The sequence below is a fragment of the Chrysemys picta genome, chromosome 4 (assembly GCF_011386835.1).
Source record: "Chrysemys picta bellii isolate R12L10 chromosome 4, ASM1138683v2, whole genome shotgun sequence".
In the NCBI taxonomy this organism is placed as follows: Eukaryota; Metazoa; Chordata; order Testudines; family Emydidae; genus Chrysemys; species Chrysemys picta.
The window spans coordinates 138786804-138803960 of NC_088794.1; the positions used below are offsets into that span (position 1 = coordinate 138786804).

A 17157-nucleotide genomic window follows, 5' to 3' on the forward strand; every position below is an offset into this window, starting at 1 on the left:
CAACAATATTTGAAATGTAATTATGATGTATATACATTTTTACTATGGATTTACTAACAAACACTTGCTACTGTGTTTTTTTTTAAACAACTACTAAGAATATAAATAACTAAAGGGACAACCAAGATACAAAATCTTTATGAAACTTCAGCAGTATTTTAAATTCCATCTTGTGTCAAAATGATTATTTAGAGCATTTCTATAACAAGAGTAAGTTATCTATATAGAAATCTATTTTAAACTAGACCCTAATGTACATATTGGGGCACTAGATGCTGGAATTTGGCTGACCCCTGTGCAGGGACATAAGAGGGCAAAAACGACTCCTCACCCACACCGATTTTAATCCCATTTGGAAAGATGATATAACTCCAGCAACTAATGCACACCTTCAAATCTACAATGTTGTGCAACAAAGAAAAAAAATATCGCCAATACTCCCAGTCATGAAGTCTAAACCTGGGCAAAGTGCACCTTTGTCACTGCTCTTAAAGTCCGTAACTGGGCAAACCCACCTGAAACATGCAAACCGTTATGTAAACGCACATTTACAGGACATACGTGGAAACGTCATTGGAGAAAGTTGATGATAGGCCTGCCGCCAGTGAGTGCTGCTGCTCCCATTAGAAACCTGTGTTTGGCTCAGCTGAGGTGATACACAGAGACCTCTATTGGATACTGATGGCTCCTGCCCCAGATGTCATTTGCAGGGTAATTTAAACTGAGCAACACAGCTTTTTTGTGCTATTGTGCATGACTGGATATTTTTTTTCTATTTACAGACAGAGTTTCTCTCTTTGGTTGAATATTAGGCTATTAGCCAAATATTGTGTAAAGACAGGAGGACTGAATTTAAGTCTGAAGCTGTTAAAGATTTCAGTTTTATATTATGTGATCTTCCACAGCATTGTTCTTTGACCATTTTCAATTTCTCTTTCTTTTTTTGGATACTATTCTGTCCCTATAAGAGTAATTTTTTGTTTGTTTCTCTATTGAACTTCTGTGATAGACTGTACCTCAAAATAGCACCCTAAACCCCAATATTCACCACTGTTATATGATTATGTATTACAATATGTTTTGTACAAAGTATGTCTTGTGAGGTATCATTTGAAAGTTATAATCTGTTGAACATCACTGTTTGGTGAAAATGTATCACTGTATATGAAGTCATGAGATTTTGCTATATGTTTATTACTGAAACATGTTGTTAGACTGGGAAATGCCCACAGACCAGCTCTTCAGTAGCAACAAAGGAGTGACCAATATCCAGCCAGGTGTTAAGCAACCATCACTGGCCATTTATGGCCCTTCACCAGCAGGGGAGTTGTAAACAAGAGATTTACAATTCACATGAAAGACAGTTGCTTGAGCACATACACTATGGGGCTGTCTAACCCCCATGACACAGCAAGGATGTTTCAAGCACCTGGAAGAGAGTATAAAATAAGGGACAATGACATCAACACTTCACCTCTCTTCCCCCACCTACACTGAAGGCAACAAGATCATTCAGAAGACAAAAACATTTGGACTGGGGGCAGTGTTCCCAACTGGAAAGGCTACAGACTGTTTTAGGGTTTTTGGGTAAGAGAAACTTTATTACTTCAAATTTGATTTAGCTTGATAAAGTTTAGGAATTAGACTGTGTTTTTCTCTTTTATTTCTTTTGTAACCAATTCTGAACTTTTATGCCTATATCACTTATAATCTATCTTTTATTAGTTAATAAACTTATTCTAGTGTTTTATCTAAGCCAGTGTGTTTTTGATTGAAGTTTGGGGAATCTACTTAGGTTAGAAAGGCTGGTGAATGTCCACTTCCCTTTGACGGAATAACAAACTAATTAATGAGCTTTCATTGCTCAAGAAGGTCTTGAGCAGTGTAAAAGGCACATTTCTGGGGTGCAATGCTAAGGCTGGGGCTGGGGGGGGGGAGAATTTGCTGGTGTCACCCTGTATACAGTTCATGAGTGGCTGGGGAGAGGATCTAGGTACTTTGCTGGGCATGCCTCTGCATGCTGATGGCTGAGTGAACAGAGCCTGTAGGGTTTGCTGTTCACTAGCACAGTAGTGTAGGAGATAGCCTGGGCTGGAGAGTTAAAGGGGGCACAGTGGTTCCATAGTCCAGACTGCACCCTGGGGCATGTCACAACTTCCCTTTTATATTGTGGCTACAAAACAGTGTAAGTCACCTGAGAAGTTGAATCAACAATGTAAAGTTAGACGGGATAGTGGAGACCCCTTGAAGGCTAGACTAGCTTCTGAGGTTGTATAGCCTTCCTTACACCCCTAATACACGTCCAACCTTTACTTTGGTTGGGCCTCCTTAGCATCTGGAGAGGAAGATATCATATTAAATAACTTGCATCTACTTAGAAGGATCAGCTATTAGACATTTTCCTAAGATTCAATCATCTGAGATATCTATGGAACAGATGGGAAACTTAAAAACAATCTGTCAAAATTAAGGAACAAGATCAAATTAAACTGGAATGGAATAATACCAAGTTATTACAATTGTCTGTCTCTCACACCATCTTGAGACAAAAAGGCACAGAGATGCCACAGATTTGTAGAACATTTTTCTTCATTACTTTTAATTTTCTCAGAGACTGACAAAATTCTGAACACAATGTTTAATGTTTATAGCTTTTTTAAAATTATGGCAGATGAATTCTAATGTTTCCTTACACAGCTTGGGAGTCACAACCTAATAGGTTAAGATTTAAATCTCTCAGAGATAGATGCGTTTGCTACAATGCAAGTGCAATTTGGTATGATTTTTTTAAAAATCCATCAAACCTCATCCTTGAGACTTTCACAGCTTATGATGAGGCTTGTACCTTTTTACTTGTGAAATTCCATGCTGCTCAAATCATGGGATCAGGTATTTGAAAAATCCACTAAGTGGGGGCCAGGTCATCCAACTGGATTTCCATGGGTAGATCCCTGAGCCCACAAAGAGCCCCCACTGAATTCAGTGGGACTCCATATGGGTGCAGCAGCCAGGTGTGTGGATTCAGATGCAGAATCTGGCCCTCTAAGGGTACAAAAACATCCTTATGTTCCTGAATTTTAAATCAGTTAAGCATGCAGAGAGAGAGAGAGAGAGAGAGAGAGAAAATATTTATTTTAAAAAATTACTCTGAAGATTTTTTTGGATGGTGTATATATATATACACACACACACACATATACATACACACACATACTGTGGAATGAGCCTAATGTGTTGTAAAGGCAGAATTGTAATAGTCTTTGATTGACCAAATACTGTAACACATTTATATGCATGTTTGATGTTTCATAGAAATTTCTTAAAATAGCATTACAGTTAACCTTGGTTTAAAATAGTATATATACACACAATATAGACTTTAAATGATAAAAGTAAAAACAGTAAAAATGGAAATGTACACAGCAAACCTTGTGATTAATGGTTGGCAGCATAATACATACAAAATTTACCCAACCCAAGATTTATGTTACGAGAGCAATGACACAGACCCACAAGAACAGGAAAATTGTAGACTTTCCTTGAAATGTATGAGGTCTGCACAGAATTTAATCTGATAATGACATAAAAAACCCTAGTCTAACAATAGATTTTGTGTGCACACATGGAAAAAAGATGCACTGAATTTATTTTTGTTGTTGTTCCTTCCCTGGAAAATTTAATGGTCATTCCCAAGGAAAACTCATTCCAGGTATAAGATGGTAGCTCCAGAACCAGTCTCCATCATTTTAAAACAAGTTACAGAGTGAACATATGACTAATATACTGCCCTCGCTCACCCTGTGGAAGGAGCCTACAGGAAAAGAAAACTCCTCAAAATGCTCCCAGGATCATTCCAGGAGCAGGCTAGTGTTTGCTTCCCCTCAGAATGAGATACCAAGCCCCACAGATCACCTTGGATCTGAAGGAGGGTTAGGATTCTTCACAGTAACTGTGACTGCAGCTGCCCTAAGGACTAAACTTAGCAGGGAGGAATGGCAGAAAAGGTATCATAATCTAGTACAAGTGATGACCCCGCAGGGTTGGTGGGAGATCGCATGCCCCCTTCAGCTGCTCATGCCAAGTGTCCATTCCCCCTGTGGTTCCCAAGAAGCAAAGCTGTGCAGGCAGAAAATCATCTGTTCCATTTTTGTGCAGGGTTCACTGGGATGGTCTGGGCCACTGGTTTTATTTTTCCATAAATATATGAAAAATTAGTGGTGGCTTTATCATGATCTAGGTTCATTTGGTCCTATCTCTGCACAGGGGACTGGACTTAAAATAAATGATGACTTGGACTCAGTGTTTAAATATGGCATTTGTTCAGAGAGAGACCAATACTGACAGGCCACTAATGACACTTATATAGCACCATTCAGCCAAGAATCTCAAAGCTCATTTCAGTCCACCACTTAATACTCCTGAGAGCATTCTGTGCCAAAAAATTAAAAATGCTGCGCACAGTATGGAAATTTCTGCAAATTTTATTTGTCAAATAAATGTGGAGGCTCCAACATGGCATTGGGGAGCACAGGCCACTGGCTGCACAAAGGTGGGAGATCACTGTCCAGCTCTCCCCTCCAGGACACGGACTTAGCAGTGAGGCTGCACACAACCCTGACATAGCGCAAGGACCGGGCCTGCCCCAGAAACACCCCGGGGCCCTACCCCTCTGTTCCAGGTGCACCAGGAGTGGGCAGGCAGGTTCAGCAAGGCAGGAGCCAAGTGTGGGGTCTCCAGGTGTGGGTTGCGAGGCATCTGTATGGGGCAATCTGGGTGCAGGCAACTCAGTGGGGGATCCAGGTGTGGGGAGGATCTGGATGCACAGAGGCTTGCTGGGGGGTTCTGGGTGCAATGGTAATAGGACTCTGCAGGGGAGTCCAGGTGGTAGTGGTTTGGGCTCAGCCGGGGGGAGGGGGGGAATCTGGTGTGGGAGGATAGAGCTCAGCAGGGGCGCCTGGGGGGCTCAGTGGGGGGTCCAGATACTGAGGGAGTGGGGCTCAGTGGGGTGGGGATCCAGGTACAGCTGGTTGGGGCTCAGTGAGGTGGGGGTACAGGTGGCTCGTCAGGGTGCTCCAGGTGCAGGGGGAGGGGGGCTCATCAAGGAGATTCTGAGTGCGGAGGGGTAAGGCACAGCGGGAGGGTCTGGGTGTGAGGGGGTCTGGATGCATGGCGGTTGGGTGGATGGGGGAGCAGCTCCCTGTACAGGGATCCCTCCCCTTGCAGCTGAGAGCAATGTGTGCAGGAAGTGTGTGTGTGTGGAGGGAATTTGAAGAGCTTCCTGCAGCCATGGGAGAAACCTGGGGGTGGGTCTGACCTGGCCCCAGATGCCATGCGGGGAAGAGGAAGTCCCATCCTCCCCAGCCGAGCCGGGACTAGCAGCTGATCCAACGCAGGGTAGGAGCCCACAGCTAGGTCTTCCCCAGTCCCGCCCTCTGCCCCACAGTGATTTACCTCTCTGCTGGCTGCCCTGGCCACCTGAAACATACTGCTGGGGAGGGTCGCATGACCACTCTTGTGTCTTCCCTTTGCTTCCCCGTCAGAAAGTCATTTTTCTGCAGGAAGCAAAGAAATCTGCTGGGGACATAAATTCTGCGCATACTCAGTGGTGCAGAATTCTCCCAGGAGTAAAAATTTAAATTTCACACCCTCTGAGACAGGCAGGTATTTTGCTTCTTAGTTTTAAAAATGGGTAACTTGAACTTAAATTACTTACCCCTGGTCACACAGGGCTGGGAACAGAACACAGGAATCTAAAGTCCCAGTCCCTTGGTATAACTCTTTTTAAAAAAAGATACTCCCAAATCTAAGACTCTCATTAATAGGAAGGATGGTCACTCTAAATGCACCTTTTATTGTACAAGAACGTCAGCTATAAATTTTATAACTGTATTATTGGGATAGATTACTTTTTGAGTTATCACCTTAACAAAAAATCTGGCCCAACTCTAAATTCCTTGTAATGGTGGAAATTGACACATTTTATGACATTCCTAGAAGTGGCATCTCCAAAGGCTATATTAAAAAAGGTACAGATCTACCGGGTCTGACACTAAGAGGAATACAAAGTCTGCTTAGTCCATTCCACTGAAATATTTTTTCAAATGCAAAACTCAAATTTGCTTTGCCAAATCCATTAGCATGTTTATTTCAGGATTGTCAGTATGTTTTTTTGGTATGGGCCCAATTTCACCATGTAGTAATTTGCTTCATAATCTGCTATCTTGATTACTTGGGTTATAGTTAATCCATAAGCAATTGCTAGCATTTACTAATTGCTTTTCATATGTTGGAAACAAAAACTTGAAAAATCTCTTAATGGAAGAAGGGCCTTTAATGGCCCCTAGGTAGCATATCAATGGGAACTTTAAATGCATATGTGCAAAAATATATAATAAATAATAACAGCAGCTAAAAGCAGCAGGGTCAGCGATGGCTCATGTCTTCATAAGAATGAAACAGGATTCCCAGAGGCTGGAGACCAGGTTTCTATAGGAGCTTACCCTAATACTATACTAAGTAGTTGATGAGGTAATAAGGGCAAAGAAACTGACCTTTCCTTAACTCTAATCATTATCAAGGCACCTCAATATCACATCCTGTAGACATCTAGGATAATCTGATCAATCTGGAATGATCCAAGCTCCCCCAGTACAAAAACATTAAAAGCAACCACTTACTAGTTTTCCTCCTCAGACAGTCATGACTGTTTTACTAAAAGGTTAAGAATCCAGTAGACTTTTTAATTGATAATGAATATGATTCTTGCAGGCCACTTTCAAATAACATTCTGAAGCACCTGGTGAGGGCATTAGGCAGAATACATTATTTTGAGTATTACTGAGCATTGTGTGGGCACTCAGTTGGCATTGGTCTGAGAAGAGAACAAAAAAATTGTCAGAACTGAAAATGCCTACGAAAAAAATACCAAGATGACATGCAGGAATAAATAGGGCAAAGAACAGAATCAATCAGAATCTCAATTCTCAAGTGATATTCAGTGTTAAGAATCTTCTTTGTACAGTACACAGAAAAAAGCCAAGCACAGCATGCAACCACAGAGATCTTTATAGAAATGACCTTTTATAGACTTGATCCTGGTGGAGCACTTCTGGATACAAAATACTCATGTAAAATGTTTTTGCCTAGCTCGGCTTGAAAGGGAGCTAACATACCAGCACCAATAAACCAGATATGAAAAAATGAAGGGGAAATAAAATATTTTAGTTTTGCTTCAAATATTTCAGTTTTAAAGCATGATCTTGTTTTTTTCTTGAAGTTTCAAGACTTTGGCTTTCTTTGTTCACCCCCATATCAGAAAGTGGAGCTCAAATTCTCCATGTGTTCTTCCTATTGAGTCCATCTTTAAATGTAGTAAGAAATAAAGTAGCTTTGAGAAGTAAGCTATAGTATGAGAGGAGATGAAGAGAAACTGCATAATTTTACCATTCAACTAAGAAATAGCTATAGATGCAATTTTAAAACTATTTCTTTAAAAATGAAATTAGAATTTCTATTGAGGTCTAACACAATCCCAAACCTGTCACATTCTTAAGTATTTTTCGGGGTACAGACTTCAAAGAAGCTCAGTTCATCTAGAATAACCTATCCAAAAAACATTTTCTTTGTGAACACAGAAAAGCAGGCAATTGCATGCAGACCCTAGGTTACTTCTCAACTCAACTTAATTCTTCCTTTCTTCAGAATAATATTTGGAATTTTCCCTGAAACTTATAACGGGATATCTTAAGTGCTATCTTCTTTCTTTTATCAGGCACCTAGAAGTTAAAGCCAGAGAAAACATAGTCTTTAAATTTTCAGAAGACTTAATAAAGCTGCAGCCTTTGATTTATCCTTCGATGCAACTCCTTTAGTTTCCCAGAACTTTAACTGTAATATAGATAGCCTTGAGATTGAATGCGTGTGTGTATGCATAATCTTTATTGGTTCATTTAAATCTTCCTTCAAAGCATTTTACATTTTTCAAAGGCCAACACCAATCCAAACAGCTGCTTAAAATGCAGCCTATCACAAAAGCAAAGCTATAAGCTTCTGACAAAAACATTCAGCCTTTCATACTAATCACAGATAAAGTGGATTTGGCAAAAGATAATTAGAGAGGTCTAAAAGACTAATGAATTCTGATGACATTTCCAAGCTATTTTCGAACATCGTTTAAATGTAGTTAATATTAAGTAAACTCTGTATACAAAATGAGACAAGCACATTTACGAAAACAAACATTATTTTGGAAAAAATGAAAAGGAAGATTTGTCTCACTGTAAATCTAACTGCAACAGGAAGTTGCTCATGACACCATAAAGTAGGAAGCATATGTTTGGTTAATCACTAGGCTGGTGGGAGAATGAACTGTAGCAATTATTTAAGATGCGTTAACAATTCCATCAACATATACTTGAAATATAAATTTTAACTACAGTACCTACTTGTTAAGCACCAAGTTATACACAATTTTTTAAATCAGTCCATCTAAGAATGATTTTCAGTAGAATTTTTTAAAACATAAGCGGATGCTCACTACCACCCAACTCCCACATGATAAAGGAAAAAATATAGATACAGTCCATTTTACCCCATTACAGTGACTGAGCCTGACCTGAGGATGTAATCAGGTACTAGCCAAAGCATAGCAACCCTCCTGTAAAACTGCTGGCACATAAACAGAAGCCTTACCAAGCCTCGGCTGAAAACCAGGCCCTCAGTACACGTTATTGGAGAATATCACAGGCAAACAAATAATGTAATTATTATCTGAGCTGAAATATGTACTACCCACTTGAAACATGATAATGAAAATGCCTCTAGTTATAATCTGGCAAAACTGAGGGCATTAAATTTCAGAGAAAAATATGATTTGTGGTATAGCAGCATGACATGGCACACAGCAGCACGTTAGCCAGCAAAAACATAAAACTGATGTATCATATTATTTTTCATGTTAAAATAAAGTAATTCTTATACAAAAAGGAAGACAAGTGAAATTTCACAATATATCATAATACATTCGTACATAACATAGGAAATACACATGGGATGAAACTGACTTCATTCACAGACAGCACCAGTGATCTAGCACAGGGAATAGGCAGAGGGATGGTAATCTGCTCCCATAATGTGCTCAGAGCATATGGCTGCAATGCAGTCTCCACAGCTGCTTGCTGCAGCCAATGGGCTGGAAAAAGTGACCACAATTCCTCCATGCCACTTGTGTAGTTCTAGTGACCCATAATCTTGCCTGCCCTCATGGCATGAAAGGGGTGCAGAAATCTCCTAGCGAAGCTGCTCCTCTGGCAGTGCCCCTTCTCTCTGCATTGCTCAAGGCCTCTGCAGAGCTTGGTGATGCAAAGGGGCCAGGTCAGACCCCCTTCACCGAGTTAAATTTAAAGCATGTTGTAGTGAACTGAGTACATATCTATTTTTTCTCTTCCTGTCTATAATAGCTTTAAGAGTATGTTTCAAGAACCTTTTTCTCTATACATGATAGCAGTTGAGAAGTACAGACAATTTCTGTGGGATCTGCAGGAGACTATAGAGTGTAATGCTGATTTCTTGGACTTCCTACAGACCTTGCAAATCCTTCCCTGCAAGCCCTTCAGTAAAACTGTATTTTTCAGCAGTCTTTACAACAGCTAAAGGATGGAGACTTTTTATTAAATATATCAAGTAAGATAGTGATTACTTTTGTAACTATAAAGTGAATTTATCCCCTACTGAATTCTAAAAGGTGGTGATATTTGTTCCCCTCTCTTAAAATATTCAGGAATGACTTCATAAGATTTTCCATCAAGAACATATATTTAATTCAGGGACTACTAATGAGCCACTGATCAATGACATTTGACTTGTGTTTCGGATTTAGGTAGAAGCCACAAGAGTACTGGTAAGAGAATGGTCTTTATTGCCTGTCTCTAGTCACATGACATTGTTCAGAGTTACAAAAGACTATAACCCAGTTACATGGCAATATCCACAGACTCCAGTGACTAACGTTACAGTGACTTCCAAGTTTTTCTTTTTACATGAAGTGTGCTTTATGTTGATTTTTCATCTGTTTAAACTGGTGAACTTCCACCACCTTTGCTTTATACCAATTCACATCATAACCTGAAAGCTATTCTCTTACTTGTCAACCACTGCACTGTATGCTTATGTTCCAATTCTCATACACTATTTCTTGTTCCCGTTTTTATCACTGCGTATTGACCTTCATAAATTCTGTATATTGTTCTACAAAGTTGATGAACACAAAACTAAAGTATTACATTTCCAACTCTTAATGTATTAAGTATAGCAGTATTAGGGTGAGGGACGATCTAAATGGGAACACCAATCTAATTTTAGTGGGTCAAGATAATTTTAGTTTTATTACTTCCGTTTATTTTTACAGGCATTAATTATTAATTTGTATTATTTTAACTGTTTTCATTTCTGCGAGGAAGCCATTACACTTTTGTAAGAGGGACACTGTCAAGTCAATTTATGGATTTGGGAGCCTTACTTTACACACTTTGGGTGAAATGCTGACCCCATTTACGTCAACAAGGCTAGAATTTCACTCCTAGTTTTGAAAATCTTGTCCTCCATTAACAATGAGCCTCACAAAAAACCCTGGGATGACTTTTAACTACAAAGATCTATAAGCAATGCTATTTTAGCAAAACAATGCAGATCCTGATATTTTAAAAAAAGCAATTATTTCTGATACAGCCCCCACTAAAGAGTATCCTGAAATATAAACAAAAAATCCCATTTAAAAAAAAAACCCTGTTTTCCCCATCGTTCTCCTGTTGATGCTTACAAGCATTTTTCCAGAAAAGAAACTGACTGACTGACAGACAACACAGAGGAAAAGTGAAATGACTATGAACAATGTGCTGTCAAATGCACAAAGTTTAGATTAACTGGACAGGAACTGTCATTTACTGTATGTGCAGGGCCTACCACAATGGGGCCCAGATATAGTTGAGGCCCCTGAGCACTACCACAATATAAACGTTAAATAATAACAACTGAAAAAAATTCAAAGACTTTTTTAACCTAACTTCTTTCAGTTACCATACACTTGGGTGTTACTTTCAAGGAAACTCCACAGGGGGTTGCACTAGCAGATCTTACTGTAGGATCAGAGCAATAGTAGATTACAATATTTTCAGATAGAAAGGTGGCTTTCAAGTTGATAGGTTTCTTTTAATAGTTGTCAGTAAGGAACTGAAATACTGAATAAATACTTGCATCAAATACAGATATGGACACATTAAACTCATGCTTATCCTGATTTCAGCAGAAGCCTGTCAAGTTCTCTGGGGCCCCAGCTGAGCAAAACATTTAAGCACATGCTTAAGTCCAGCTCTATTCAACAAGGAGCTTTGCTTTAAGCACATACTTAAGTGCTTTTCTCAATAGGGATGGAATGACATCTGCCTATGCATTTGTACAATGCCTACTAGAATGAGGCCCTCATTCTGAATGGAGCCTTTGGGTTCACCCACAATATAAACAGAACAACTTCCTTTTATATTTAGTTCCAAATTGCTTTATTTATGTTATAGTAATGCCTAGAGACACTAAGGACTAGAGCCCCACTGTGCAAGGCAATGCACACACAGATAATCTAAATAAGTGGACTAACATTTGAAAGTGCTGAGCACCCAACAGCTTCCACTGACTCTGATGCAAAGTGATAAGTTTCCAGCACTTTTGAAAATCAGGCCCCAATTTTAGAGAGCACCTAAGCACTTGGCTAAACATCCTTCCTGAGCAATGATGCTTCCCTGAATCAGGGTCATTTTTAGGTGCCTACATATTGATTGGGCGCCTAATTTTACACTCTTTGGGTGAAATCCTGATCCCACAATAGTTAATAGGAGTTTTGCCATTAACGTCAATGGGGCCAGGATTTCACCCCAGTTTGAAAATGTCCTTCATTAACAATAATGAGCCTTACAAAAAACCTCAGGATGTCCTCTAACCAGGGCCGGTGCAACCCATTAGGTGACCTAGGTGGTCGCCTAGGGCACTAGCATTTGGGGGGCGGCATTTTCTTCAGCGGCGACCACAGCGGCCAGATCTTCGGCCGCCCCAGTTGGCGGCGGCATTTCGGTGGAGGGAGCTGGGGCAGGGGGGCGCGGGCACGGGGAGGGCTGTCTGCAGCAAGTAAGGGGGGCGGGGTGGTACGCAGGGGAACCGCTCCCCGCCCCAGCTCACCTCTGCTCCGCCTCCTCCCCTGAGCACACTGTCCTGCTCTGCTTCTCTCCCTCCCAGGCTTGTGGCGCCAAACAGCTGATTGGCGCTGCAAGCCTGGGAGGCGGGAGAAGTGGAGCAGCGACGGCGTGCTCGGGGAGGAGGTGGAGCAGAGGTGACCTGGGGTGGGGAGCTGCCGCATGGCTCCCCGGGCCGGGGGGGTTGGGGAGCTGCCACTGGGGGGGGGGGGGCGCCTCAGGGCAGAGGGGGTGGGTGGGGAGCTGCCGCGGGGGAGGCGCCTCAGGGCAGTGGGGGTGGGGAGCTGCCACAGGGCTCGGGGAGAAGGTGGAGCAGAGGTGAGCTCGGGTGGGGAGCTGCCGCAGGGCTCCCCGGGCCGGAGTAGGGTGGGGAGCTGCCGCAGGGGGGGCGCCTCAGGGCAGGGGTGGGGGAGCTGCCGCAGGGCTCGGGGAGGGGAGAGGGCGCAAGGTGGAAGTTTCACCTAGGGCGCGAAACATCCTTGCACCGGCCCTGCCTCTAACTACAAAGATCTATAGGCAATGCTATTTTAGCAACATAACACAGACACTGCTATAACATTTTGAGCTTATTTAAAAATGACTTCCTATAGTTTATAACTATTCTCTCCCCTCCCCCTTTTTACAGTTTTAGTCCTTCTCTGGGCATCTGCAAAACAGCTTTGTATGGTTTGAGATATTAGGATTCAAATCTAAATGTACAGACTAGCAAAGGGAACCACTACTACAAAAACAATTATCGGTTTAGTTACAATCTGGTTTTGTTGTATTTTTATTCAATTTTAGAATATTATAGGCTAATTTAAAAAGCACTTTTCACAATATTAGTGAAATGATAAAAAAGAACATTTCCCCCTCTCTTGCACATAATTTACAACAAAATAGAGCACATTTATTTCATGCCACAAAAACAGAGACAACCAAACAATTACACATTAGCAACAAATCTCCAACTATAAAGAAAAGCTTAGCCATACAACCAGCACAAACATCCACAAACTGTTCTACTAAAATAAGGTAAAATAAGAGTTTTCAGTCAATTTACAGCATTTTGTACCCGTTTATGACTATGATCTATTTGATCATAATTGGTCTCATCTTAATGGATAGGGCTTATGTAAGAAAACTGAAATCTTGCGAATAAAGGAAGCTTTTGTTGTTCCTGTGAAATGACATAAGTTGAATTTAAATTGTTTGTGAAACTAACATTATGCATTCTACATTCTACAGTTTAACACAGTAATCACTAAGAAGTTAGGATGGCAGCTGTTGTACATGTTAAGCTAACAAATGTTACGTGACCAGAGATGACTGGCGTGACATGTGGCTGTAGCCCTTTTATACAGTCATGTTCCCAACTATTTAAAAAATGTCCACAAAAGGTCCTTTAAAAATAATATTCTCAAGAAGTTTGTGGAAAACTGGTCCTATAGTATTTATCCCCATCCAGCTGTTTATCATTTTGTTAGTATGCACAATCTAAGATTTACATTAAAAAATAATCATATAAGAAGCAATTGCCTTTGAGAAAAAAAATTATTAACACTATGACCTGAAGCTGGACTAGTTTGTCTGGAACCAGAGGGCAAGTATTACATGTCCAACAATCAATGATCAGTCCAATTTTTTGTATCTATGATCATAAATCTACATACACACCCATAAGTAGAGAGAAATCTGTTTGTCCTCTAGACAGATTCCAACAGTCTGTGTGAATTGTAATATTCAAATATCAATCCCTTTTATCCTTATCCTCAAGTATTGCAAAGACTTTATTTTTGATGGATCCAGATATGTCTAATTTTCAATATTCTTTCTGTAACTTGTACCTTTGTATCCTCCATTTTGATAAAAATTAATATATGCAAAGGCCTCTTGGTTGCTCCTACCGCTTCATTCATCTCTCAAGTAGCTACATATGATGCCATTTGCTAGAAGGGTCCAACTGAGTCTAACACTGGACAATTTCCTGAAAGCAATTGTTTTACCTGATGATCTCACAACATCAAAGCAGCTTCCCATTTGACTTCCAGTAAGGTCAGTTCAGTAAAACATTTATTACTTTAAACAGAGCTGGGAAATTCGTTAGTCTAATTTTACCCTTTTTTATTCACGAATTTTTCAAATATCAGACCTGAATTTTACAAACTTGTTGGAAATTACTCAATGAATGTTTAAGCAATGGACAGCTCATGAATTGGGTCTGCTGCATGTATTCTCTATTTGTTATCCGCGTTATGTAAATTGGGTGGCAGGACTAGGGAATTTTTATGAGATTGTAATCTTTTCTTTTCAAGGTCACTTGAGGTAGGCCTTGCCTGATACATCATTGCTAGATTAATTAGGCTACTGTAATAATAGGACTTGATCAGACTTAAAATAGAATGTCTTACATCACACGTAAACCAAATAATTGCACATGGCATATTTTTTGAACAGCACTACATTAAAGCACACTAGGGACCTTTAGTGTGCACCAGCAGGGTCTACATCAGTGGTTCTCAAATATTTGTACTGGTGACCCCTTTCACATAGCAAGCCCCTGAGTGGGATCCCCCTTATAAATTAAAAACACTTTTAAAATATATTTAACACCATTATAAATGCTGGAGGCAAAGCGGAGCTTGGGGTGGAAGCTGATAGCTCATGACCCTCCAATGTAATAATCTCGCGATCCCTTGAGGGGTCCCGACCCCCAGTTTGAGAACCCCTGGTCTACATGGACCAAAAGTGTGCTTCAGAATTCACACCCCCGTAGCGTGCATTACCCCATTGTGTAGATCATTCTTTTTATTCTCTGTCTTAAACTGTGGGTCTGAGAGGGCATTTGATTGAAGGTGGCTAGTATTTGCAAGCATCACAGGAGAAGTGGGCCTTTAGGAGGAATCTAAATGAGGAGGAAAAGGGATCTGGCACACTGGGATTGTTGAAGATAATTTTGAATGAAATATGACATGTAGATAAAAGAAAATAGACATGAGCTCATTTGTTCAGGTTTACCTGTCATGTGTCCTCATAAAGTCCCAAAACTTCTTAGTGCCATTCTAGAAAAGAAAAAAAAAAAAAAGGGAAAAAAAAACAAAACAAAACTCATCAATACAATTAGTCTCCAATGAAAATTGGCTACCTGAAATCAAACATCATTTTAACAACAGCAACTTCCTTCCTTGACAAAACTGGCTGAATCTGGAATATATTTATTGATTTTTGACCACAACAGTAGTGTTGCAGGAACAACTATTTAATTTTCAACTAGAAACTGGAAAGGGCTAAGGAAGGGACTAAATGCTTACTTACCACTTTGTAAGAGCAAAGGCAAATATGTTGCAAACATGTGCCTAAAATGGGCACCTAACTCTATATTTAGGCACCTAAATCAAAGATGCCCGATTTTCAGAAGTACTAAGAACCCATATCTCCCAGTGACTTCAGTCTATTCTGACTTAAGTACCCACATATGGCTTAAGGATACTGGTTTTGGGCACCCAATGTTTGACAATCTGGGCTCTAGTTTCCAGTATAACGATGTTCACTTACAAGGATATGCTACTGAATATTCTTATCTTGATTTATAGATGGCAAAAGCATGCACATAACAGCTAAAAATATTTGCAACAGAATAAAATCTCTGTATTGTTACCCTATGAAAACTGATAATCAACTAGCTACTATGCTACAATTCACTTGTTTACTTCCAAGATAATCTTGGGCCAAATTCAGTAGACCTGTGCTTCCAACATCACAGCTGAATTTTATCCCCCAAACTGTAATAATTTCCCCCACAGATTTAATAGGTATGTTGACACTTGTTTTACACATATAACTTCACATTGTATAGTCTATGGTATATCTATTAAGACACCTCAGCTGAACTCAACAAAAAAATAAATCCTTTTCCATCACCTTAAGTATAAGTTCTCAGATGGTGTAAATCAGCAAAGCTCCACTGAAGTCTAATGGAACTATTCCAGTTTGCATCAGCTGAAATGTGGCCTACAGATTTATTTCCTTAAATCACATTTTGGGTTTATATGATAAATTGGGAGCCACCTGAAGGAACCACCTCTTTTGGTAACTGCCTCTCTCTTTAATTGGACAGGCAAGAGGTAGACCTGTTGAGGACTTGTATATCTAAAAGATACTGTGATGGGGTGTACCTTGCCCTTCATGGCCCCCTGCTGGAGAACCTGTGGTCCTACTACACCCTGCCCCAGGAAGGAGCAAAGGAGGTGGGGCCTCCAGGCCTTCCTATAGAGGCCTTGTGGAAGCAGCCAATCAGAGCCCAGCAGGCTCGGCTAAAAGGAGCAGGTCAGCTCCTGGCTGGGGCCAGTGGGGTAAGAAAGTGTTCCTTTACTCTGGCCACAGGAGATTGACTGGCTGCGCCCCCCCCCCCCATCCCCGATGCATCAGTGACTAGGGACAGCGATGGTTGAGGCCTGGAGAAGGGTACTTACGCACATACTGCTTGCGGATCGCGCCACCACTGGAGTGACTTGAGGACTGGAGGAGTGAGTGAGACCAATTTGTCTAGGTGGTCTCAGTTCGGCCTGTATACCAGGGCTAGCTAAGCCTGAAGGGGATGGAGCTGTAGCCTGGCATGCTGTACCACATACGTGCAAGCAGCCATATGGCCGAGCAGTTTCACGTAATTTCTTGCCATATTAGCGAAGAATCTTCTGAGATCCTTTATGATGGTGCCCGTGGCGAGGAAGCGAGATTCCGTGAGGAATGACCTAGTCTGACCTGAGTCGAGGAGAGCTCTGATTAACTCTATCCTCTGAGTGGGGGTTATGGTTGACTTTGCCACGTTCAGAATGAGGCCGAGCCTGTGGAATGTCGTCCGCACCAGGCTCACGTGGGCCTCTACGTGGGCCCGGGAGCGGCCCTTGATTAGCCAGTGGTCTAGGTATGGGAATACTTGCAC

At 40.9% G+C, this 17157-nt stretch overlaps 1 protein-coding gene across 5 annotated transcripts in view; it reads right to left on the minus strand.

Annotated features, from left to right (window-relative positions):
* Positions 1 to 17157, minus strand: part of NUDT14 (nudix hydrolase 14) — an 87674-nt gene that overhangs the window by 23784 nt on the left and 46733 nt on the right. For all 5 annotated transcript variants that reach the window (XM_065593749.1, XM_005285856.5, XM_065593751.1 and 2 more), the window contains one exon: positions 15234 to 15277. In XM_065593749.1, coding sequence (XP_065449821.1) covers positions 15234 to 15277 — 44 coding nt within the window. The remainder of the gene's footprint in view (positions 1 to 15233; positions 15278 to 17157) is intronic.